The following is a 27146-nucleotide window of genomic DNA, read 5'->3' on the forward strand; positions in this document are numbered from 1 at the left end:
CCACTATAGACTCTTTTCACATTTCTGGGTTCTCAGAAGCTGAAGTTGTCATAGTGGAATAAACTTCTATAGTGGTGAATAGAAATTACACCAAGTATAATTGTTGCATTCCCATAGCAAAGAAAAGAAAAGGTGAGAGAAAGATGTCAAATTTGCCTTAAAGTAACACTCCACTTTTTTGGAAATTAGCTCATTCTCCAACTCCCCCCGAGTTAATAAATTGAGTTTTACGTTTTGAAATCCATTCAGCCGTTCTCCTGTTCTGGCGATATCACTTTTAGCATAACTTAGCATAGATCATTGAATCCTATGAGACCAATATAGCATCGCGTTCAAAAAGGACCAACGAGTTTCGATATTTGTCCTATTTAAAACTTGACTCTTCTGTAGTTATATTGTGTACTAAGACCGGCGGAAATTGTAAAGCTGAGATTTTCTAGGCTGATAAGATTAGGAACTAGGAACGCAGCAGGCGCAGTAATATCACGCAGCGCCTGGAATTTGGTCACAATTTCAAAAAGCTGGTCACACTGGCAGTTACCTAGCTGGGAACTAATTTCAGGCACTGCGTGATATTACTGCGCCTGCTTCGGCCATGTTAGGGCAGCAAACTTCCTTGACTATTACACTGGAATGGGAGTGTAGTTCCTAATTTTATCGGCCTACAAAATCTCAGCTTTACATTTTCCGCTGGTCTTAGTACACGATATAACTACAGAACAGTCAAGTTTAAAATACGACAAATATCGAAACTCGTTGCTATATTGGTCTCATAGGATTCAATGATCTAAGCTATGCTAAAAGTGATATTGCCAGAACAGGAGAACAGCTGAATGGATTTCAAAACGGTAAAACTCAACTTATTAACTCGGGGGGAGTTGGAGAATGAGCCTATTTCCAAAAAAATAAATAAAAAATGGAGTGTTCCTTTAACTCCCATTGCCGTTGTATTAGAAACAGTTATGCAGCATTTTTATTTTTTGTAACTTAAGGCCAAGTAAATACAACACATAATTTACTGTTACAAATATATTTTGCATTTTTTTAAAACGAAAGTCTGTTAGACTTACCATGTTAATAACTGTGGAAACATGTCACAGTTTGTAAGAATGGTTTATTGCTTTCATTGAAGACCATCCTTGTATAAGTCAGTTTTGATCATGTAAATTTTACTAGAGCACCATACCTTAATTTATCCTGTGAGCTGAGCTCACAGTTTTCCACTAACGTCATTGGCTACTCTCTAAAACCAAGAGCAGAAATAGCGTACCATCCTCAAAAAAACTTCATGCTGACTTCTCCTTCGATTTCTGTAACAACACTGCATACAAAATCAATGAAGCATAGTCAATCTCTCTCTCTTGTCTCTCTCTCTCTCTTTGTGTGTGTGTGTGTGTGTGTGTGTGTGTGTGTGTGTGTGTGTGTGTATTTGCTTCATTTTACAGGGATGTGCTGTAGTACATACAGATGGAAAGATTGTAGAGGAGGAGCTTAATTCAATATTTCATGAAGGATGGTCAGAAGGGGGGCATGGTTCGCATGCTTAGTGTTGTGGTTATATTCTAATTAAATGACTGTGAATTCCTTGCTCTGTGGTTCTTTCTGTGTGTGGAGGGAGGTAATTGCCAGGACTCTGTGTTGCTGTCAGTAATAATCATTTATTTAGGGCTCTGCGCTTGCACATGAAGCAGTACTATACCAGACCTTAGACAGACGATCTTTCCCTGACCCTCATAGTTGGGTGAATAAAGGCTAATGATGTTGAGGAGCTGTTATTGAACTTAAACTATTAAAGGTGACAGGAGATCAACTAATAACAGGCCAATTCTCATGAGGTGCATCTTGTAATAAAAGTTTGCATGTACTTTAATGTGATTGGATGAATGCTAATTATGAGATTTGTGCATTAGGTCTTAAAAAGGTCTTAGAAGCTTAAACTTTTAAACCTGCTCTATTTGACTGTTAGAGCTACTCAGAAACAATGGAGAGGACAGAAAGGGTATTACAAAAAAGTATTTTATTTTATCATTTTAAAAAAATTATGAAGAGAAATTATCTTTAGTAAATAATGTCTAGACCCTTACAAATTTTAATCAGTGACTTCAGACAATAATGATAAAACTATGCTGCCATCTGTTGGTTGTAGAGTACCATTACTGCCCAAACAAACCTGATGATACTAAAGCTGGCTGCACACTAGACGATTTAAGGCCGATTTTAAGACCGATTTGCACCCCTGACCCCTAATTGGAGGCTTGTCGCAAACGTTTTTTGTCCAAAAATCCTCTGTTGCATAGTGCCATTACGATTATTTAACTGCTCCCGATCAAGACCGTGTTGAAAAAACAGCATATGCGGTTAGGTATGTTTTGGTGCTGGGATGCTGGTTTTAGCTGGTTTATGCTGGTCCTTTGCTGGTTAAATGCTAAGGTAAATGCAACTTAACAGTTGTACTTGAAAAATGGGAAACATTGACAAAATCACATGACATTTGGCAGCTCTGTCAAGGGTTGTGTGCTAAGCGTGCTGTCATAGCTTAAAATGCAAATAGTCAGGGCTCGCTTTGTTACTATCGTTCCATGTTACTTTCGCAATGTGGCGCAGGAACCCAGTAAGTAAATAATCTGGGAATATGTACATGTATTCTTTAGGTTGTTTTACCGTTATAGCTGATACTTAAAACAATTTCCTCTTTCAGGTAAAGGCATCACTTAGGGACTTGCCTGTAAAATGATCTTGAATTGTTTTGATGGTTAAGTTAACATAAATATGTCACTTTTAATTTTCCTGAAGATCAAAGTGTCCTGCAAACTGATGTGGACATGAAGAAACATGAAGCATCAAATGCTGTGGTCTTGGAGAACATTCCAGATGATGTTATTCAAGATGTTTTAAGTATTTTGGTGGAGAACATTAGTCGTATTCCTGAAAATAACTTCAGCATGGAATTAATTCCAGGCCTAAGAAAAGCAGTTGTGACCTTTAAAAATCCCAATGGCAAGTTGCTTTGCTTCTATAGCGAATTTAATTATTATTTACATAAAAACCTTTAAATTTTCATATAAAAATAAATATATGAATAATTTTCATTGTTATTATTGTTGTTGTTGTAACTACCTTTTTCAAAACAATATATATATATGTATATGTATAAAAGGTGTCATATAATATGCCAACTCTCTTTAGCAACACTGCATTTACTTTAACATTACACTATAAGTGAACTGAGAACAGACATGAGAACCACAGTATGCTATCTGATGGCATCCATGGTCAATGGGCCAACCACTGTTTGGAGACAGCCTTTCCCTTATGCTGACTTCCAAAGTAGACAAAAAAACTGCTCAGCGCTTCTGAAGCTCTGCGTGTGGTCCACATAGATGCACAGGCCAGTGACAGGACACAGCGATGCAAGGGCCACTCCTGGAATGGAGTGGTTAGAGCTCTGGAAACAATCCTGGGATCTCATGATGATGTGAGAGTTAATTCAAATTCAACACATCTTCCAGCTTCTGCTCTAATCACTCTTGGAGAAAGGAAAGCACAACATTGGTCAGGTATCTTTGGAAGTCTTCTCAGCGAGAAGAACACTACTTAGTGAAGAGACTCCACTTCAAGGCATAAGTCTGCCTGTTGGAGTGATAAGTAGTTTACCACAAGCAGTGGTAGACACTAAGTTCTCCAAGTCCCATCCAGGAGCAACACATTGATGTTCCAGAGATGGGTGCCAAATTGTGCCCCATCCCTGAGAAAGAAAGTCCTTCCTGAGGGCAATTGCCAGGGAGGGGCTGTCGGGAGGAGCTTTAGATCTGAGAACCAGGTCCAGGTGAGCCAGTTGGTGCAATCAGCAAGACCTGCACCTTGTTCTAACTGACCTTGAAGGCATCTGTTGTGACAACAATATGCTAGGACACTTTTTTTGAAGGCACCCCTGCCTGTAGAAAAGCAAGGTCCGACCATGGGCTTAAAGTCTGGTGACAGATTGGCACAATGATCACATGACGTAAAGCAGCTTTACAGTACTTAACAGAAAAATTGTGTCGAAAATGCAAAAGAACAATAGTAAACATTTCATTTACAGTTAAAATCATTTCCTTATTGATTTAGTGATGTCATTGTCATCGTCTCAGTTCATTTTAGATCGAATCTGTGTAATCAAGTCGACAATATTGCCAGAAATGAAATGTTCCCAACTAAGCAAGCCAGAGTCAGAGTGGCATTGAACCAAAACTCCATCTGTGACAGAAATGGAGGAAAAAAAAAAAAAAAAAAAACCTTGGCAGAAACCAGGCTGAGTCAGGAGCCAGTTCTCCTCTGGCCAGAAGAAACCAATGGCTTAATTCCAGGCTACAACAAAGTCAGATTGTGCAGTGGATTCGTCTGGCTCCTGTGGTGTTGTGCCGATGACTGTCTAGGTGAGGAGGTCTTCACTGGGGCTTACCTAGTTGACATGGTCTCCGTTGACATTCAAGATGTCTCTAGGTGCTGATCCACCATCTGGACTGTATATGGGCTAGAGCCGGGTGGCTGCATGCGATCTGGATACAGACTGGATCTAGGGTGCGTTTCCCATATAACAACATAACCAACATAGATTCGTTGATCTATGTTGGTTGTGAAGGAACTTGCAATCTAGTTTGTTAGCGATGCTTTTGCGAAATGCACCCCTGGTTGGCTTCCAAAGTTTGGGTGCTAAATAGGAAAACGATTTACAGCCCACATTTGATTTTGATATTCTAGGTTTTATCAAATGGCCAGAATTTTGAGAATGCAGTGGACGTGAGGAAAATCAAGAGTTTGAAGGTTTCAAAGGCCATAATAATAGAGACTTTGAAGGACAAGCAGACTGGAGAAGAGAAGCTTTAAAAAATAGTGGCAGATCAGCTAAATGTTTTTGTAAATCAATAGTCTTTTGCTCTTGTTCTGTTTTTAGGAGCCATGTATGGAAAGGTACACATTTTGCTGTGGACCCAGGTTACTCAGCCCAAGGCTATGCTAAACCTGATGCCAAAGGACATAAACGCATGTACCTTGTCAGGGTGCTTGTTGGTGATTTCACTCAAGGAAATGCAGGCCTTCCTGTTCCCCCAGAAAATAGGCCAACTTATAATAAAATAATGATAATTTCATGGACAGACCCATTATACTTTTTTACGAAAGTGGACTGAAACAAAACAAAAGTGAAAATAAGATGGAGGGCATGATCAAAGCTAACTCGCAAGTCATTACCTTGTTGACCAGAAAAATAACGATGGATGAATGCCTTTCTCCCATCATTGTAGAGGGAAACTAGGAGTCTGAATATGCTAAAACTGTGTAAATAAACTTCAGATTGACTTTCAAAGTAAGAAGAAATCTAGAGAGGAGACTGCTTTGTACAATATAATGATGGGAGCAACTTTTCTACGATTCTGGGCAAATCACCTGACAGTAAATAGAGGAGTGTAGGGATGGTTGCAACAAGGGCCAGTTGCAACATGGCTTATTTCTTTAGTCAGAAATGAGCTACAGTGATGATATTCACACTGCAAATGCTTAGTTAGCTCCTAACCCTTCTTAGAAGAAATCAGCCACATACCTTATACAAAAAACAATTGTCATGGTAAAAAAGTATTTTTTTTATAATCAGATTTTTTGTCATACTGTCTAAGCTGCTGTCTAAGCTTGTAACGTCATATAATTAAATCTGTCTTCATAGCTTCTCATAAGCATACTTAGCCTGTGTCAAATATATTGTGTCTAGCTAATATACCATGTTTTATCTCAGGGGTCAGTGTAGGGACAATTGCAAGATGTTGTTGCAACCGTCTCAACCTGCTGTCCCTTACCACAACAAGGCAACATTTTCTGTTTCAAATTTCAAGTACAATGCTGTGTGAATTCATGACAGCATTGATAAAGCACAACTCCCTCATGCCTCCAGCACTCATACATCCCTATATAAGAGCTTTACTACCACTGAACATCACTGTGGGTACCAGGCACTTCTCACTGTACTCCTCCTCTATCAACAACAGAACATTTTGGTTGCTTTTGGATCCGAAATGATTGACTTTGACATCTAAGTAAAGAGTTATTGCTGAATTTGTAAAGTTTTAGAGGGGGAGTACTCATTTATGCTGTGCGCGCACACACACACACACACACACACACACACACACGTTTGTTTTTGTGAATTGTGGGGACATTCCATAGACGTAATGGTTTTTATACTGTACAAACGATATTTGCTATCACCCTACACCTTCCCTACACCTAAACCTAGCCCTCACAGGAGACTGTACATATCTTTACATTCTCAAAAAAACGTATTCTGTATGATTTATAAGCCTTTTGAAAAGTGGGGACATGGGCAATGTCCTCATAAGTCACCCTCTCCTTGTAATACCTATGTCATACCCATGTTATTACACAAATTTGTGTCCTGATATGTCACAAAAACACACACACACACACACACACACACACACACACACACACATATATATATATATATATATATATATATATATATATATATATATATATATATATGCAAAAAGGAAAAGAAAAGAAAAAGACTGTTATAAAAACTGTTATAAAAACTAAAAAGGCAGTTATAAAAGGTTGACTCAAATTTATAAGTTGAGGTGTCACTCCACAAACTTTTTTTTTTAAAACATGCTTTTAAAATGTTAAATGAGAGTATAAAATAACTCCAAGATATTTATATTCCGGAACAATTAGTATGTTTTCACTTTTAACTATATTTGGTTGGTCCTCCTTCTTTTTGGTTTTAAAATGCCCTTATTATGGAATTTTGCAATGTACCTTTCATACAGTGTGTAACACAGCTCTAAATGAATGAAAACATCATCTAGTTTTAGAATTTGAACGTGCACTGTTTATAAAGTTAGTGTCTCTCAAAAGAAAGAGTCGATTCTGAGTTATTTAAACGAGTCGTTTTTGAAAACGAATTCCAAGCTGTTTAATGTTGACGTCAACATGAAACATTAGCATATTATCCGCCAACTTGTTGCGTGCGCAGACCCAGGAAATCTTGACCCCCCCCCCCCCCCAAAAAAAAAAACACTGTAGCGGGTTCCTGTGGATAGCATCATGTCTAGAAGACGCTGTGCTCTGCACTGTGAGGGTAAATCCATTAAGGTTCAGTTAGGACATGTAGAAAAACTACCATCTCATTTTCTCCTCCAACTTCAAAATCATCCTACATTGCTGCAGAAGTACCAACCCAGGGTTTACAAAGTGATCATGCAAGAAGGGTCAAACACTCTTTACAAAAAAAAAAAAAAAAAAGGTAAAACAGTGATGTAGGATGATTTAGAAGTTGGAGGAGAAAATGAGATGGGAGTTTTTCAACCTACTCTAACCGGAGTGCACAGAGTATGTGCATCGCAAAGCTAGACAAGACAAGCATTTGTGATTCTGACACAATTAGTTATTTTTCAACATTAACTAATATATCGAGTTGGACTTCCTCCTTCTTTTTAGTTTTAATATACATTAAACTTTTCCAAACATTTATTGTTAAGCACAGACACAGTTTAGGGTTGCCAGGGTTGGACCCGTGGACATGAAAAAAAAAAAAAAACTTGTGGTAACAGTGTTAAGGTAGCCCAATTCCGCGGGAAAACCACAGACTTGGCAGCACTAATTCATGATGTGTGCGTAAAAGAGTGTAAAACAAGTGTAGGCTATGTATTAATTTTTTAATTGCCGTTTTGACATAATGTCTGCCTGCATATTTTAGTCATAGCCCTTTGTGTGCTTTAAACATTTCAAATAATTCTTATTTTCTGTGGCACTTTTTATATTTCTGTGTAATATAAAATATGTATATAAAAACAATGAAATAATAAAATGATATCAAGGTGTCACAAGAAGTGATGAATAATTTACATGAACCGGTTCTTTTGGATGTTTTGATTCAATGAACCTGTTCAAAAAAAGTGTTAGTGGTTCTTGTGCATCATATACTTAAAATGTACATTGTATACTTAAAATCTGCCTCTGCAGTAAAATTAATAATGCCATGGTCTGTCCTATAGGTGCCTATCCTGAAAAATCGATTGGAAACCTCTTTGACTGCTGGATCTTACATGGGGTTGTAATAGAGCAGGGCTGCCCATCCCTGTTCCTGGAGATCTACCTTCCTGCAGAGTTCAACTCAAACCCTGTTAAAACACAAGTGAACCAACTAATTACGATCTGAAGGCGCACTTTATGATTACAGACAGGTATGTTTGATCAGGGTTGGAGCTGAACTCTGCAGGAAGGTAGATCTCCAAGAACAGGGTTAGAACTAAAACTTGTAGATTGATTTGTCAGGTCTCACAGTTTTAAGCAAAACCTTATCCAGTATTGTATGTCTGTATAAGTCCTTAGAAGTGTAATTGTTGCTCAACTTAATCAGAACTTAACGGTCACAGGATCCTATCGGGACACTCTTTTTGCCTCCTGCAACTCCAAAGACCTCAGAACTGTCTTACTGTCTTCACAATATTTTCTTCAGTTTGTGAACTAACTTTGTATACCCTGTGTTACGTCACTCTACCTCTACTTTTGTATATCTAAACTGGTGTCATCTTCACTAAAGTGTGTTCCATCTTTTTTTATTATTAATGCTTTTTCTTTTGCTACTTCCCCCTTAGACAGGAGGGGAACGTAACACCAGGCATTCCTATGTATGTTGGTAAAGTGTCCATCAGATCAGCTCTTAAGAATCTCACTGGAAGTGTTGTCATCCAGGAACTTTTTGTCTACTATTCTATGAATGGAAACATACTAATAGATTTAATTGTTACTGAAAATTCATAACAGTCAAGATAAGGCTATACTGCCATCTGTTGGTTGCAGGGTACTGCCACAAATAGCCTTAAAAAAAAAACAGGTCACAGGTTTTACAGTAAATCAACCACGAAACAAAAGTGAAAATAAGAAACAAGCTGGAGGGCGTGGTTCAACTATAAACACTGACTCGCAAGACATTTTCTCAGTAACCAAAAGAATCATCATGGATGATTATCCTGTCATTGTAGAGGGAGATTGGGGGTCTGAACACACTAAAACTGTGAAAAATAAACTTCAGATTTACTTTCAGAGTAAAAAGAAATCTCAGGGAGGAGACTGTGTCGTGCAATATGATGATAAGAGCAACTTTGCTACGATTGTGTTCAAATCATCTGACAGTAAGTGCTAAAAACAACAAGTGTAAGAGGTTAACAAAATAACATTTTATGAAAGTCCTTTCAATTTGTGAGAGAAAAATGCTGTGTTGTGACGTGTCTGACTAAGAGTAATTGTTTGTGTTCAAGGTCGAGATGGTGTGCTCTCAAAGGCAGAACACATTATTACCACTGACAATCAGAAAATCAAGTTAAAAGTGTACAAACCCAGCACTGGACAAAAGGTGAGTATAATGAGACTTGCTGCAAAATATAAAATTATTGCTCTACAAATCCTTTAGACTGAGTCAAGTCAACACTATTTATGAATAATAAGGTTTATCATAAAAATATTAATCTTATTTTATGGTACATACTTAGACATGTTTTTAGAGTTTCTCTAGGAAGATGGTTGTCATTTCTCTGTTTTGTTAAAAAATGGGCAGAAAAAAAATAACTTGCTCTACTTGTTTGGTAGCATTTTTTTTATGTACTCATAAATGCTTTACACTTGTGGTTTCAGACAGAGCAGGCATGTGGAAATCAGGAACCAAGTAAGTATAAACCATCTGGACTTTGATCTCTGGCTGCTTACATGCATGTGATATTTTATTGGTTATGTTGTTGTCCTGTTGTTGATGATGTACTCACTCATTCTCACTCAGTAGTGAAGGAATAACTTGGTTACAATCATGTTCAGAATTACTGGCACCTTTGGTAAATATGAACAAAGAAGAATGTGAAAATGAGTCTGCATTGTTAATAATTTGAACTTGTATTAAAAAAATAAATAAATAACCTCTCATTTAAGTAAAATAATTGTATTTTGGACTAATTTCCTGATGGAAGATCCAAACAAGGCTCATTGTAAGATTTCTAGCACACAACATTAAAGAACAACTTTTTTTGTTTGTTTCATCTGACCATAGAAGCCAGTCTAGTTTGAAGTGCCAGTACTGTGTGGAAACATCTCTAGGTTATGTATGTAACCATGGTTCCCAAGGCTTTGGGAACACCTTCTTGCCTGACCGTGTCTTGAAGCACGTATGGAATTAGTCCAATAGAGAAGCGAGACATCATGAGCGGGATGACGTGAGCAACCAGGAAGCATAAAGGTGTACTGGCAAATGCACATGTTAGCTTCTGATGAAGCGAATAAGACAAGGAGACGCAGCATCTCATTCCCCTCTGGGAACCATGGTTACATATACATAACCTGGAGACATTCCTCTTAAGGAACTTGAGCTTTGTCAAAACGCTTTGGGAATAAGAATACCCACTGCGCCATACGAGCGAGACCCTGTATAGTGTGTATCTGGCAAGCACATCAAGATGAGAGAACTTGGGAACCCGGGGTAGGTGTCAGGTCCAGGTTGTAAAAGTGGACAAATGTGTGAGAAGAGCAGCCCGCCACATCACAAATGTCCTGCAGGACCATACTCATGGTGAAGGCCGCCATACATCGTGTCAATTGCGCTCTGACCCCCATTGGTGACGGGAGGCCAGAGGACTTATAGGCCAGTGAGATGGCCTTGACCACCCACCTACTTAGAGTCTTACTTACACCACAGGGCAGCTCTGTGGAAGTAGGCGTCCAGTGTTCAAACTGGACAGAGCAGATTAAGATTTTCTTGGTCTGCTTCCTGGAAGGGAGGAGGACAGAAAACCTGTAGTACTATGGGGCCTGGCATAGAGGTGGGCACTTTAGAGACATACCCAGGCTTTGGGTAAAGGAATGCTCTAACCATGCCTGAAGCAAACTCCAGGAACGAGATTGAAGGCCTGAAGATCCCTGATACTCTTCATTTAACCCATCTAAGTGCACACACACAGTAGTGAACACACACCGTGAACACTTTGTCTGTACGGACAAGCACATGATGTCCCCTTAGGTCTGCAAGAAAGTGTTTCAGGGCTCAAAACATGGCCAGCATCTCCAGGATGAGAGTGAGAGTGACAGGCTAAATGGGAGAACCCGATATTGGTATGTTTCACCCCCAAAAGCAAACCTCAGGGAATTGTTGTGTTGAGGAAGGATGGATATGTGGAAGAAATCTATTGTTACAAACCAGTCCTCGGACTTTATCTTTTATCACTTCCTCAAGAGAGTGTCTACTTCCTTTTTTATAATCAGAGTCTTCTCAGGGCCCCCTAGTGTGGGAATGACCCAGTTGAAATGAAGCGGATGAGAACCAAACTGGATTCTGTAGCCTCTTTCTAGAGTCTGCAGGACCCATTGTGAGACATTTGGCAGAAGTCTTAATGCTGCCAGAAAGTTTACTAAGGTAACCAGCCTCTCGAGGCTGGCCTCTGGTGTGGCTAGAGGGGTCACTTAGGTGTCTTGAAGCGGATGACCGACAGGAAACGACCGATCTGAACAATCTAGCACCCTCCCTTGAGGGGATGAGCATTCCTGCGCCGTGCAAGGTGTCAGCTGAGAATTTTGCCCGTCAAAGCCCACTGAGCCCTGAAGCACTGGGGGTGGCAAGGGTGTCAGCTGGCCTAAGGACACCAGCCCCTCTGAAGCTTGGGAGAGATAGCTCGTAAGCGTCTGTTCCACCGCTGGCATCGCCCCATATCCCTTCTCATTCAGCCCATAGAAGTAGGTCGATACGGTTGGGCTAAAGAGTCGGGATAAGTATGGTTTGCCCCATGATCTCCACACCTCGGTGTGGAAGGCCTTGGCATGACGGTTACAATCAGACAATCATCTAATTTACTTTTGTGACGAACCTCCTGCTTCTCGGCTGGCCAGTCGATGCTAAGCTTGGCTGCAGCACAAGTCATATGTGAGGGACTGTGGTGGTGAGTCCCCAGTCTCAACCTCCTTGGAGGAAGATAGATGAAGCACCGGGCTTTCTCTCTGGGGGAAAGAAACAGCAGCACAGCTTCGATCCTTGGTGAGTCTTTGGCCAGACAAACTATCTCCATGTCGTCCTCCTTTCTATTTTGTGAGGCTTAATCTTTTGCTGCACATCAGAACAATATTCTTTGGTTTTTCTTATTGTGATGAAGGTTTAAGGCAATGTTTGTGTTGCCTTGTAATTATAGTCCTGGCCCATAACCAATTTCTAGGGTTAAATTACTTTTTGTTTTGCTTGATGAAAGGTTAGATTTTTGTATTTTTTTTTTATGAACGATCAAAAGGATAAATGATATAGATTATTTTTTTCAGCTGTCTTTGTTCATATTTACCAAGGGTGCCAATAATTCTGACCACGACTGTACCAATTAATCTTGTATTATTTAGTTGCCTGTAGGGAGACTTAAAGGGGTCATTGCATGCAAAGTTCACTTTTACATGTTGTTTGAACATAAATGTGTGTTGGCATTGTGTGTACACAAACACTGTATAATGATAAAAATCCACCCAGTGGTTTTTATTTAATCTGTAAAAATAATTTCCCTTTTTTCAAATCAAGCCATTCTCAGCATCTTGTCTGTGTGACGTCACACAGATGAAGGCCGCTCCCACAATAGATTGATTGACAAGGCCATCTTACCTTAGACCTGCCTTGAATGAGCTGTAACAGTCCGATCGCCATTGTTTCAATGCTGGAACAGAGACGTAGACAAGGATGGCTCCTAAGTGATTGAGGTGTTCTCTTGTTGGATATAATAATGAACATAGTGGTCGTAATTTACTCCCGACATCTGAGCCGCTGAAGAGAGTGGATAACTTTTGTTTGTGAAGGGAATTTCACCTCCCGGTCTACATAATTCGTCTATGTTCGCGCGATTCATTCGTGATCCAGCGTCACTTACTGCATAAGTGAGCATAATTTATTTTTTTTTTTAATTAATCTTTGCAATCGCCTTTCTTAATAATGTGCTAATTATAGCAAGTTTCATGGCTAAACTTGGCTAAAGTAAACAGGCTCGTCACTCCACAGAGAGAAGAGAGGGGCAGGGCGAACAGAGCTCATTAACATTTAAAGTAACATCCACCAGAACAGGTTGATTTTTGCAGAGCTGATTTTGACATGGTAAAAACAGTGTTTTTAACAATACCATTGAGAAATTGTAACCAAAACATGTTAGATTTTTCATTAAGACCCTAAAGAATCATATCAGCATCCAATGAAACCTTTAGACTTCGTCCATTTGCATAAGAAAAATTTTATGTTGTAGTGCAAATCTTTTTTTTTTGTGTTCAAGGCCAAGATGGTGTGATCTCCCAGAAGCAGGCATGTGGATTACAAGAACCAAGTAAGTTAATTATCTGGAAGTATATGTACATGTGATCTTTTTATTGGTGATCTTACTGTTATAGCTGATAACAGTTTCCTCATCAGTGGTAAAGACAACAGTTAGGTACTTACCCGGTAGATATAAAATGATCTTGAATTATTTTTATGGTTAATTTAACTGTAGGTGAACTTAAACATGTATCACTTTTAATCTTCCAGAAGATCAAAGTAATGGTGATGTGAAGAAGCCTCAAGAGTCAAGTGCTGTGGTCCTGGAGAACCTTCCAGATGATGTTAAACAAGATGCTTTGACTCTTTTGGTGGAGAACACCAGCAGTCTTCCTGAAAATGACTTTAGCATGGAATTAATACCAGAAATAAGAAAAGCAGTTGTGACCTTTAAAAATCCCAGTGGCAAGTTGTTCTATTCCTATACAAATATTTACATTATATATATTTTTTGTGTGCTATGTATTTAAAACATTTTCAATTTTTATTATTATTATTATTATTATTATTATTATTAAATACATGTATATGCAAAAAATGGTAAAATAATGTAAAAAAAAAAAAGGTCATATAATATTTAATCAAGATGTTTTGCAAAATTTAGGTTGATCTTGATTTAGATTTACATGATGGTCTTTTCAGACCTGGGAATGACTTCTTAGATCTGAAATATATGTTTACCTTGTTTGTCTAACCTTGTTAAAAGAAAGTTAGATTTTTGTTTTCTGATCTCCAGTTACTGAACAAATTGCTCCTTTGAACCGGTCCTTTTTAGTAATATCAATTATTTTTTTGTGTATGCAGATTATATTTTAAGTTTTTATGAGCTGGATCATGGTTTCTGTTTATACACATTTTTGCTTTAGATATATAAAACATTTGAAAAGCATTTGCAAATCATTTCTGGGTGCTTTGCACAACTTTAATGTAGTAAACTTATTCAGGATGTTATCAACAGCTGTCAGTTAGTTGCAATGTGCAGGAATAATGAATCATCATTTTAATTATTTAATTAAATAAAAATACTTACAAATCAGCTTTGCTTAGACATGACTTATCACCTGCAGGGATACTAATATTAAGTATTAATGACATCATTATGTGATGATGTAAACAAACTGGTAAAACGTAAATTGCCCAAAAGAACTGGTTTACGGAAAAGAATCACTGTGTTCCTATTACTGTGATTATATGACATCTTTAATGCTTTAATGGTATATACAGTTTCACATTATCAGTATGCTTATTATTAAATAAATGTGTCTGGTATGATTTCTGACAGCTGCAGTAAAGTTCCTTGAGGACAGCAGGACATATGAAAAGTTCAAAAAGAATAATCTGAGTGCCCGTGCACTGGAGAGAAGCACATGTGTGCGGGTGGAGAATCTTCCAGCTGAGGCCATCAACAGCGATATGCTGCTGGAACTGTATTATGAGAAATGGGGCGGTCCAGTAGAGGAAGTTATCACAATTCCATCAGAACAAGCAGCCATTATTACCTTTAAGGAGGAAGAAGGTAAATACATGTTCAATTGCTGGTAGCCTTTGTTGTTACAGTTCTAGGTGTGTTAAAACCTCTCTACCATATTTTGTCAGTTTTAATACATTTATTCCAATGTGATACATTTGTACCTGTAATCTTTTTCAGCCAAAGAGAGAGTTTTAAAGCAAACGAATAACATCTGTGATGTTCCAGTAAAGATATATCCCTACTTCAAATCACTGAATACGGCCTTATATGGTGGCGACAAGCCACATTTGAAGCTTCCTGAACCCATTACAGTCAGTGTACATCCTGCCATCAGGGAGTTCATCCTCAAGAAAGGGCATATTTCCACTATTAAAGACCAGATGAGCTCACACTTTTGCCATATAAACATGGACAAACTTGAAGTTTTGCTCAGTCCTGATCCAACATTACTGAAACAGAAAGGAAATACTAGAAAACACACTGATGGCTGGAGTAAAAATACCATTGATGTCTTCAAGGAAATCATCTCAAACTACACAACATTTGAGTGGCCGGTGTCACACACCTTGTGGTCTAAAGTGGAGAGTGATGTTAGGGAAGTAGTAAAAGATCAGGTTTTTACAGATTTGGATGCCTCTAAAGGGGTGCTGATACTGGCAGGAATGACCCATGAGATAAATAGACTGAAACCTATAATAGACAAAATTTTAGCAACAGCAATAAATCAAATGGCGAGAGAGAAGAACAGCATGACAGAGTACATGCAGATTTCTCCTGCCATGTACTCTCTGCTTGAACAAGATGGCCTGAAAAGTGTTGTTTCTCCACACCTGCACATTGACTACAACAAAAAAATGAACAGACTATGTTTTTCAGGTCTCAATACAGAGACACTTGCCTTCAAAAATTGGGTCCTTGAGAAGCAAATAAATATAAAGCGTAAGTCCTTACGGATTGATCATTCAGTCCTGGAGTTTCTCAGATCAGTGGATTGTGATGAAATGTCCAGAGATCTCTTCATATCTCATGGAATAACTGCTGTCTACACAGTCGAAAATGAAGATGTTGTTGTGATTGCGAGCACAGAAAGAGCACTTAATGAGGCAGAGAAGACGGTGAATATGGTTCTGGCATCCAAAGACCTCACTGTAGAAGATCAGGGTGTCCTTCAAATGCCAGAGTGGCTGGATCTCAAAAAACAGCTGGAAAAAAATAGATTTTTGTCTATAAACCTCTCACAGAGAGAAAAAGTAATAGTGACCGGATTTAGAGAACAAGTGATGGAGGTTAGTGAAGATTTAGAATGTTTCATTGAGAAACACACTAGAATTGAAGAAACCATTCGTGTCAAATCACATGCAGTGGTTGAATTCATAAAAAATGTAAAATCACAAGAGTGGGAGCACTTTATGAAGTCTGATAAGATGAAGGTGAATTTTGATTTAAAGAGACCCTGGATCAGGCTGTCTGGAGAGCGTACATTTGTCCAGCCAGCTATGAGTTTCTTTAAAGGTTTGGCAGATGGTCTCTACACGGACACATTGCTCCTTAAAAAAGCAGGAGCAAAGAAGTACTTCATGGAGCAGGGTAAAATGATGCTCTCAGTGCTGTTGAAGGAAAAAAGATTTGTGGTGGTTCTTCAGGAAGATGATATGGTGGAAGAGGAGAAATTTATGGAAGATAATTATGAAGACTTTGGCCAGGTCACTTGTAAGGTTCAAATGCCAAGTGGAGTAACTGTCACTGTCAGGAAGGCAGACATTTGCAAGATCAATGTTGATGCTGTGGTCAATGCTGCTAATGAAGATCTGAACCACAGCGGTGGTGTAGCTTTAGCACTTCTTCAAGCTGCTGGATCATGTCTGCAGCAATATTGTGACCAACACACAAAACAAAATGGGCCTCTGATGCCTGGAGATGCCATCATCACTGGTGCTGGTCGTCTCCCCTGTAAATATGTGGTGCACGCTGTTGGACCTCGCTTTAGTGATTCAGACAGACGTACCACTGCGCAACGCCTGAGACGTGCTATAAGGGAAAGTCTAAACCAGGCTTCAATCAAAAACTGCTCCTCTATTGCAATTCCAGTTATTAGCTCGGGGATATTTGGTTGTCCTCTCGACCTATGCACTGAATCAATCGCTAAGGAAGTGCGTGAGAACATCGAGGATCACAACCGCAGAGGCTCTAATAGCACATTAACTGAATATCACTTGGTTGACAATAATGACAGCACTGTGAATGCCATGACACAAGCTGTCAGTAAAGAGTTTGCTGCTTATAACCCCAAAATTACATTCTTGCACCAAACCAAACCCCATGTGTATAGTAACTATGGACAAGGCTATCGTGGAAATGGTCATGGAAACTATGGTCAAAGAAACCACGAGTTTGAAGGTGCCAAAGGCCGTGATAATAGAGAAGGACAAGCAGACTGGAGAAGAGAAGCCTCGAACTATGTTGGCAGATCAGATAAATCTGAAGGGTTAAGTGTTCTTGAGCGAAAAACTACACAAGAGGGACTAAAAATCATTCTGAGTAAAGGGAACATCCAGGATGCAAGTGTAAGTGAATTGTTAATTATAAAAAGCTGGAAGAACATAGCAAATATTTACTTTAGTAATTAGTAAAAGTTAAAACCAGTCGATTAGAGCCAGTCGATTTGGTCAGTCACTCTCAATGTACCATATTCAAGTGTACCATAGGCTTTGTCACTTAACCCCCCACCCCGCAAGCTACTCCCCTGCTTATTGTTCTGCTGTGTTGCTTGCCAAGTAAATTTTGTTGGACAAGATACTTTTTGTGCAGTGAGATAAAAGTGAAGTATTTTAAACAGTTTTTATTGTAATTAGCAGTGACCAAATTCTTCAATGGACGTGTCATTTTTGTTTCTTCTGCAGGCTGACGTCATTGTTAACACTATATCGGAGAATTTGGACCTCAGTAAAGGCGCCGTCTCCAATGCACTCCTTCAGACTGCTGGTCATCAGCTCCAGTCAGAAATCACCAGAGCTGCTCATTCAAAAAAACTGAATTATGGTCAAATGCTCATCACAGATGGTTATAATCTCAAATGTCAAAAAGTCTTTCATGTTGTTTGCCCATATTGGAAACAAGGCTCAGAAAATAAGGTGAGAATAACAACTTTGTTACCTGTTGTTTGTTTTTAAGATTAAATGATATGGCAAATGTGCGTGATATGTAGGCTTCACTAATTTATTTTGATGGTACTTTCTTTAAAGATTATAATATATTTATTTACATTTTAAAAGGTACTCAATCAGATCATTAGAAATTGCCTGAAAAAAGCAGAAAAGTTAAGAATGGCTTCAGTCGTCTTCCCAGCTATTGGGACTGGGAATCTTGGCTTTCCTAAAGATCTTGTGGCCAGAATCATGTTGACAGAACTCCAGGAATTTAAGCCTACAAAGCTTTGTGAGGTAACTGTGATTGTGCACCCTTCTGACAAAGAGAGTGTTCAGGTGAGTGTGAAAACCATAGTAGATTCAAGAACTATGAAAAACACAAGCAGTATGACTAATATAATAATCTAACACAGATGCTCATGTTAATATTATCTTGTATATTTCTGTGCTTTATCTATTAGTGCTTTACTAGTGCCTTTAGACATGGGATTCAGGGTCCCGTCACAAAAGGAGCACATCGACATGTCATGCCTAAAACAAATATTTCTGGCAAATCAGCTCAGACCTCTGGTAACACTTTCTTACTAAATGTGCATCATACTTATTTTTTGAGTACATATTGTTATAATTTATATTCTAATCCAAATTTCACAGAATATATTTAGAAAAGTGACAAAATACAATTGCAAAGATTTAACATACATCTTTGTTTTTTTTAGAGCTTGTTGGCAAAGCATCATCTCCCTCTCTTGGGGTGCACACTATGCACCTGGGTCAAGTGACTCTGGAGGTCTCATCAGGAGACATAACTAAAGAAAAAACTGATGCCATTGTCAACTCCTCAAATCCTACATTTTCACTTAAAACAGGTTAATCCATGTTCAAACATACTGTCTGACTGGTTTCAATAAATCTCAGTTTCATTTATTATTTAATTGATATTCAAAGAGAATTATTATGTAACATTCAATTTCTCTTTGTAATCCAGGAGTATCCAAGGCAATTTTAGATGCTGCTGGAGTACAAGTGGAAAAAGAATGTTCACAGATTGGTTTGTATTCTTTTAGATCTACATCTTATGGATGGTCAACAATTATACCTTTGTGTATACATTAAGAGCGTTAAAATAAAATTTAGATGCTATTGGTAATTTTTTTTTCAATAGTGAGATCATCAAGCACACAACAAACAGAGATTGTGACCTCAGCTGGGCGGCTTCCATGTGGAAACATCATCCATATAACTGGACGTAATAGTCCATCAGAAATTAAGGATGTTGTTTTGTCTGTTCTGAAGTTATGTGAGTCACGCCAGATTACTTCTGTTGCCTTCCCAGCTCTTGGCACTGGTAAGATGTTTTGTGTGATCGTACTTTCTACATAATAGGAATATTGCTTATTTACTTATTTTATATTTAATTAAAAAGGACATATACTTAGAGAGTAGTATTGCCTCTTTCATATCTCTAAAGAGTCTTTAGTTTTATCAGATTTACAAAAGACAGATACAGCTGTACCACTTCTTTCCAAAAACAGTCAAACTCCTGAAAGCGTGCCATGAATAGAGCTAAAGAATCACAAGCACAAGCAAGCCTTCGCATAGATATCGTCTGCCAGCTGTAACATCGATCATAAATACAATGCACAAAAATTTTATTGACTTAAATTATTATGGCTAACCAATAAGATGCATTCCTGGAGAAGTGCCCATTCAAAGTCATACAAAGCCATATACTTTCGAAACTTATACAAAACCTGAAAAAGTGTCTTTGCCACAGAAATACTCCTAACTCCTATCATACATCTAACTGATTTTTTGAGACTTTGGTCATGCTTAGCATGAGAATCAAACTCTTTAACAGTGCAAATAAGTCAGAATACATGAAATAGCATTAGATCTCTCCTTTATGACTTTTTAACTTACATTTTGTATGAAGTACTCACTATTATTTTTTATTTTTTTTTGTCTATAAATCTTTAGGTCAGGGTGGAGCAAATCCAGCTGATGTTGCAGATGCAATGGTTGATGCAGTTGTTGACTTTGTAAAGAAAAAGAAACCGGTGCATGTAAGGCTTGTGAAGTTTCTTATATTCCAGACGAACATGGTGGCAGACTTTCAGCAAAGCATGATCAGAAGATCTGGTGAGAAAGTGGAGGAGGATAAAAGTCTGTTTACCAAAATTAAAGGTCAGTAAAAAAAAAAAAAGTGCTGAAAAGGATGCTAATCCCATTCTATTTTTTATTAAAATATAGTAACTGATCCATCTGTTTCTTTTCATCAATCAATGTACCTGGGGAAAAAAAGATTTGTTTGGGTGGGGACATTCAGAATTTCCATAAAGAATTATAAAAAGTATGCTAATCCCATCCATTCTTTTTTTTAAATACAGTAATTATTATATAATCACAGTAATGTCTCTGTTTATTTTCTTCAAGATTCTGTTCACTATTTACTTTGGGGGGAAAGATCAGAGTCTTACACAGATGAAGAATTTGTGATGGTAAAGGAAGAAACTGAGCCAGTTGTGTTTCAACTGTGTGGGGAGACACCAAAGGATTTGAGTGAAGCCAGGGACATGATTAACAGTCTGATATTACGGGAACATGTGACCATCCCAATCCGTGATCCAGCCATTGCTCATTTCACCAGGGAAGATGCAGAATTGCTGAACACCATGCAGAGGGAGCTCACAGTCAGTGTCCGGCTTGAGAAGAAAGGCCAAGACTCTGTCATCACACTGGAGGGTCTGACAAGAGATGTTCAAAGTGCAGACAGTCAAATTCAAGACATGATCAGAAAGGTGGAAAGGAACGAAAAACAAAGAAGTGAGGCGTTTTTCATTAGCAGTATGGTTCAGTGGCAATATCAGGAAAATGGACGGAGTGTCAAAAACTTTGATATGTTGACCAATTATGACCTGGAACAGGCCTACCGGAAGAAACAACCTTCAGTGAGAATCAAGATTAAAGATGATGAATATGAGGCTGATTTAGTTCGCCAAGAGGCCTCAAGAAGAGGAATAAGGATTGAAATGAATAGAGTAGATCTGCAAGGTAAGAAAATTGTATAATTTAAATACCATATCATGTAAAAAGATTAGATATGCATGTTTTTGTTCTTTTTGTCCATAGCTGCAGCTGCAGCTCAAAGCCCTCTGCCTTCAAACTGGGAGGACATGAAAGGACAGTCAGTTGTTGTTGTAAAACTCACAGCAGGCTCACAGGAATATGCCGATGTGGAAAAAGAGTTCAGGAGAACCAATCTAACCAATAACATCATTGAAGTAAGACTAGACTACTATACTAAAGATAAATCTCCAATTTATTAGTTTTGAAAGTTTCTGTTTTTTAGCATTTTAATACTATGCTGTAAATCTAATGTTTGCCTAAACCAGAGATTTATTTTTGTTTTTAGATTGAAAGAGTTCAAAACAGTGCACTTTGGAAAAACTACATGATCAAAAAGGAGGAACTGGAAGATAAAAACAAGCACAAAAACAATGAAAAGCTTCTCTTCCACGGCACTGGCCCTGATAAGACAGATCAGATCAACAATCATGGCTTTAATCGCAGTTTCGCTGGCATGAATGGTATCAGTCAAATTCAGTATGAACTTTATTTGCACTTATTTGCATTTGTCTTTTTAAACAATAGTTTTTTGTTCTTGTTCTGTTTTTAGGAGCCATGTATGGAAATGGTTCATATTTTGCTGTGGACCCAAATTGCTCAGCCCAAGGCTACTCTGCACCTGAGGCCAAAGGACATAAACGCATGTACCTTGTCAGGGTGCTTGTTGGTGAATTCACTCAAGGAAAAAAAGGCCTTTCTGTTCCCCCTGCGAAGAGCTCCAATAGCGCTGATCTCTATAACAGTGTGACTGACAACATGAACAACCCAACCATGTTTGTGATCTTCAATGATGTACAGGCTTACCCAGAATACCTAATCACCTTTCAGGAATGAGATCAGCTGTCAGCTAGTGTTTTTTGTTGCAATTTTACATTGATTTGATGAAGTTGAACCAGACAATAGACTGTCCCATTTTAGCTTTAGCTGGTTTCCTGACACTCACTGTAGTTGTTTAACCTCACAATTCCCTTTTACTCTTTAACTGCCCTAATCAGCAGTTGTTTGTTTTCATATATCAAAAATCTGCCTTACAAGGAAAAGTTTGTGTTCAGCATATATATGTGGATTATGTGTACAAGGGTTAAATGCAGACATAAAAATTAGACATACATAAAACTAAAAATAACAAATGTAACAACTTAAAAGAATAGTTCACCCAAAAATGAAAATTTGATGTTTATCTGCTTACCCTCAGGGCATCCAAGATGTAGGTGACTTTGTTTCTTTAGTAGAACACAAACAAAGATTTTTAACTCAAACTGTTGCAGTCTGTGGTCATATAATGGCAGTCAATGGGATCCACAGCTTTGTCATGGTAAATAAAAAATATATATATATATTATCAGATTTTTTGTCATACTGTCTAAGCTGCTTGCGTGAAGAATTGTGACTTAGCTTCTCATAGGCACGCTAGCATGTGTCAAAGATATTGTGTCTAGCTAATATACCGAGTTTTATCTCAGCTGTCATTGTAGGGACAATTGCAAGATGTTGTTGCAACCATCTCAACCTGCTGTCCCTTACCACAACACTGATGTAAAAGCTTGCCATAACATTGCAAAATTGTAATTGTATTGATTAAAGGTCCCATATTGTCAAAATCGACATGATAACTGAGATCTAGAGGTTATGTAACTACCATATAAGTTTCAAAACAGTTAATCCACAGCAAACTGCACAGAGCCTCCTTAAAGGAACACTCCACTTTTTTTGGAAATAGGCTCATTCTTCAACTCCCCCCGAGTTAATAAGTTGAGTTTTACCATTTTGAAATCCATTCAGCCGTTTTCCTGTTCTGGTGATATCACTTTTAGCATAGCTTAGCATAGATCATTGAATCCTATTAGACCAATAGCATCACGTTAAAAAATGACCAACGAGTTTCGATATTTGTCCTATTTAAAACTTGACTCTTCTGTAGTTATATCGTGTACTAAGACCGGTGGAAATGCAAAGCTTCAATTTTCTAGGCTGATAAGATTGGGAACTACACTCCCATTCTGGCGTAATAGTCAATGAAGTTTGCTGCCGTAATAAGGCTGAAGCAGGAGCAGTAATACCACGCAGCACATGTGCAAATGCTAAACTAGCTGGGAACTCATTTCTGATAATACTCCGCCTGCTTCGGCCATATTACGGCAGCAAACTTCCTTGACTATTACGCCGGAATGGAAGTGTAGTTCCTAATCTGATCAGCCTAGAAACTCGCAGCTTTGCATTTCCACCGGTCTTAGCACACGATATAACTACAGAAGAGTCAAGTTTTAAATACAACAAATATGGAAACTCGTTGGTCATTTTTTAACGTGATGCTATTGGTCTAATAGGATTCAATCATCTATGCTAAGCTATGCTAAAAGTGATATCGCCAGAATAGGAGAACGGCTGAATGGATTTAAAAACGGTAAAACTCAACTTATTAACTCGGGGGGAGTTGGAGAATGAGCCTATTTCCAAAAAAAGTGGAGTGTTCCTTTAAAGTTGCTGTTCCTTTTCACGAGACGCTGTGACTTCCGTAAAAATGTGACGTCCGATCTACTCAGTCACCGCCTTTAGTCACCACCCCAAGCACCAACCACCGTCCCACCCTCCTTTTGTCAAACCCGACAACATTGCGTCCATGCTATTGTTGAGCAACAACATGAAAATAAGTTGTGAAAACGCTGTTCAGTCGATAGATGTCAGAAAACTACATCATTGCACAGGCTTCTGAACAACGTTAATATAAGAGACCAGTGGCACGTCAACTTCAGCCTCTTTCACACAGCCATTCCGGAAAATACACGGATAATGTGTCCCATGATTTGTTCCGGAATTGTTTGGTTTGGTTCATTCACAAAGTGATTTTCCGGAATCTGTGCATGCTTTACACACAACCCGTAAAGACATGTGACATTTGGATGTGAGATGTAATGCGACGCGTACATTTCACTAAACTGAAACTAACCTGATGAACGATCTGTGCTTCAGCGCTGATAGTGAGGAGCTCCTGATCGCTGCTTCATTCCACTTTGCACATATTTTTCCGTCGTGAAGAGTCGCATGATAACGTGCATCATCATTACAACACAGTCTTTATGGCATTTGGTTCTGGCTTTTGTTCACACAGCGCTCGTTCCCGTAATTTTCCGGAATCAGTGCGCATTGTGAAAGGGGCTTTACTAAAGCAACAGTTACGTAGCTTACTGCATTCGGTGTTTGAAAAAGAAAAAACATTAATGATCGTTCTGAAATATCCTGTTGAGTATCATCAAGCCAAAGCAGGCTAGGCTCTGGGCTAGGCTATAGCATACATGACCCTAGTTACTTGTGGTTGGCTTGGCTGTGCGTCACTCAGAAAACAACAGGCCAATCAGAAGAGAGGCTCATGAATATTAATTAGATGGGCAAAATCGACCTGTTTTTGACAGAGCTCATAAAAAAGGAGCTGTAAAAATTTATTGAGATGGATTTTGGCACTTATACCGCAAATATATATTCTTAAGGACATCAACAACTAAAATAAACCTCCAGAAATGTGTACAATATGGGACCTTTAATAAAGAACCCCTTTCAATAGTTCTATAATAATATCTCTCTTTTCTCCTATTTAAGTAAATAGGTTAAAAATCAGTTCAAGTCCAAGGTGGACTAATTACTACTGTCACCCTCTCTTTGTCACACACTGTTACCTGTTGTGGCTCAGTTGCAAAATTTGATAAATTGTACATATATTGTGATATGTACAGATGTTACGGAGTGAAAACAATCATGGCCACCATATTGAAGTTTTTTATAAACACTTGAATTTATGTAAGTTTCATAAAAAATATAAATAAATAAATAAATAAATAAATATAAAATTTTTTATTCAATAACGTTACACAGTTTTACATATCTATGGTTTTGATGCTGTTTTACATGTGACGATTGTGTTAGATAATATGTGGAAGCAGATGGAAGCATCTGTTGTTTCAGTTTCTTCTTCACTTGTTTGGTTTCTTCTTCACTTCTTCACATCATTTTCCTGTTGTTTACATTGACCTCTCTCTCTCTCTCTCTCTCTCTCTCTCATTACATCATTTCCGGTTTTGGCGGTTTTCAGGTGCTGAAGTAAAATTCCCTTAATAGCGTTTTTTTAAAGTATATTTTAGAAGATGGCGGAGTGAGAGGTGGTGTTTTCAGCAGGCTCTGAATTAAAACCTGAAATTTAGCCAAGTTATTGATCCAGTTTGAATGTAATAGCCCTATTTTATTTCCTAACAATGATGTCGGATCATGACTACAACTTGATTGCTCTTCATGAAGCTTGAGATGAAGACATGTTTGAGGACACTGAAGTAGATCAGGCTAAGTCCATTGAGGTCAAGGCCATGTCCAAAGAAGATAAGGGTCCACACACCGATAAAAAACTAATTGTTAACTTTTCACTTTGGCAATTGTTAATGATTTAAATTTGCATGGCATTAAGATTTGTGAAAAGGAATTTAAGATTAACCAATTTGCAGATGACATTTCATAAACAAATTTAAACTGTTTTACTGTAGAAACTATTTTAACTAGCCCTTATGTGTTGTTGGGGACGTTTTCTATGGGATTAGATTTCTGCCACAATTCTGAGCGCTAAAGATCATATTTTGAGCGTGCAAAAGTGCATTTTGCACGCACATGCATTGAGTTTTGTGGAGAAAATGTCCGTCTCGCAAAGAAGAAAGTATTTTGAGCGCATGAAAATCAGTTTTGTATTTAAAATAAGTTTTTGTATGTGTGTCGATCTTCTCTTTTGCGTGTGCAACGTTTCACCAGCTTGCTCCCCTGATGCTTACCCTCTACGCTCTCTAAATGCCAACAGTTCGCTTGCTCAACACAACCCAGTGTTACAATGTGCCATAATTCCAGCCAATCAGAGACGAGGTAGCTAAATTCTGATTGGCTGGCTTGACAACCAATCACAACGTTCCCTGCATTACCGGCTACAGCGGATGAGACGAGAGCATGTGCTAAAAGAAGTGATGGAAAAATGGCAAACATTAATCAGGAGTGCAGTCAAGAGAATAGAACCCCACAGCACCAAGTAAGTTTTGCTGTTGATGTGTTTATTGTTCATGAATAAGTAGCTAGCTCGCTATATCTAGTTAGCAAACAAGTACTGTGATTTGATGATTATCATGTCTCTTCACTTTCATCGCATATTTTCTTTGGCACTTATGGAACATTTTGTTGTACAACTTATCATATAACTGTCTAAGATACAAATTAATATCTAAAATAGATAAACGATTAATACATTTTTGTTTTTTATTGTTCCGATTTAAATAAAAGCATTATACAGTAGTCAACATTTGAAGTGAATCAAAAAAGTTAATCAAAGTTGTCCTAAGGCAAGAACGGGTATTGTTTTGGTTTTAGGACAGCTTTGTTTTGATCCAGTTAAAATGTTGAATACTATATAAAGAAATGGACATTTTTCAATTTATTAAAAATGATATAGGGTCATCATGGAGAAATCGAGTCAGCAGCAAGAAACTTGGTCTCGCTGCTGCTCAACTCAAGGCAGGCAGAACCTGAGAGACCAGGGCCGCCAAGTTTTGAGAGACCAGGACCAAGCAACTTAACAGTGCAGGAGGAGATGGCTAGGTTCACGCTCACATTTTGTTCTGAAAGAAACATTATGAGCTCAGTCAATATTGTATTTTTAGCAAAGAGGATATATTTTAGAAGTCCCACTGAAGCTTATAAGCAATATTTCTCTCAACATTATTTAGTAAACAGAGGTTTAGTGTTTAGAAACATGGCTGGTTGCATACAAGATTTAGTCTGGTCTTACAAGTTAGTCATCTATGTTTTTCTTTAAGACTGGTTTTATTTCATTTTTTAATTCAGTTACATAAAAGCATAGATTGTTAAATCCAAAAAGTAAGACAAATTCATTATTGGCTAACTAGTAGTTGGTCAAATTTGTATTTGAGGCACTGTCTTAATATGGATGCTTTTTAGTGTTAAGAAACATGGCTGTGCTACTACATTTTGATACTTGGTCAGACTGCAGGGCTAGGGC

General features: G+C 38.1%; 2 protein-coding genes across 3 annotated transcripts in view; one reads left to right on the forward strand and one right to left on the reverse strand.

Moving 5' to 3' along the window:
- Positions 1 to 9013: 9013 nt before the first annotated feature.
- On the forward strand, positions 9014 to 22688 carry parp14rs4 (poly(ADP-ribose) polymerase family member 14-related sequence 4). 2 transcript variants are annotated; one of them, XM_073830273.1, is made up of 18 exons: positions 9014 to 9188; positions 9315 to 9409; positions 9688 to 9718; positions 13323 to 13373; positions 13574 to 13768; positions 14646 to 14879; positions 15012 to 17398; positions 17735 to 17965; positions 18107 to 18316; positions 18442 to 18550; positions 18700 to 18849; positions 18969 to 19031; positions 19146 to 19328; positions 19961 to 20167; positions 20417 to 21034; positions 21113 to 21264; positions 21396 to 21570; positions 21660 to 22688. In XM_073830273.1, exons 1-18 carry the CDS (start codon positions 9014 to 9016, stop codon positions 21941 to 21943), a joined length of 5550 nt encoding a protein of 1849 aa, XP_073686374.1. In that variant the 3' UTR covers positions 21944 to 22688. The 2 variants fall into 2 exon arrangements, with proteins under 2 accessions (XP_073686374.1, XP_073686373.1); XM_073830272.1 differs by lacking the exons at positions 9014 to 9188; positions 9315 to 9409; positions 9688 to 9718; positions 13323 to 13373; positions 13574 to 13768 and having other exon boundaries at positions 14651 to 14879; positions 20453 to 21034; positions 21660 to 22686.
- A 3896-nt stretch (positions 22689 to 26584) lies between these two features.
- LOC141298972 (uncharacterized) overlaps positions 26585 to 27146 on the reverse strand; it is a 3674-nt gene continuing 3112 nt past the window's right edge. Inside the window, exon 7 of the mRNA XM_073829261.1 lies at positions 26585 to 26698. Coding sequence (XP_073685362.1) covers positions 26585 to 26698 — 114 coding nt within the window. The remainder of the gene's footprint in view (positions 26699 to 27146) is intronic.

Source organism: Garra rufa, chromosome 23 (assembly GCF_049309525.1).
Source record: "Garra rufa chromosome 23, GarRuf1.0, whole genome shotgun sequence".
Lineage (NCBI taxonomy): Eukaryota > Metazoa > Chordata > Actinopteri > Cypriniformes > Cyprinidae > Garra > Garra rufa.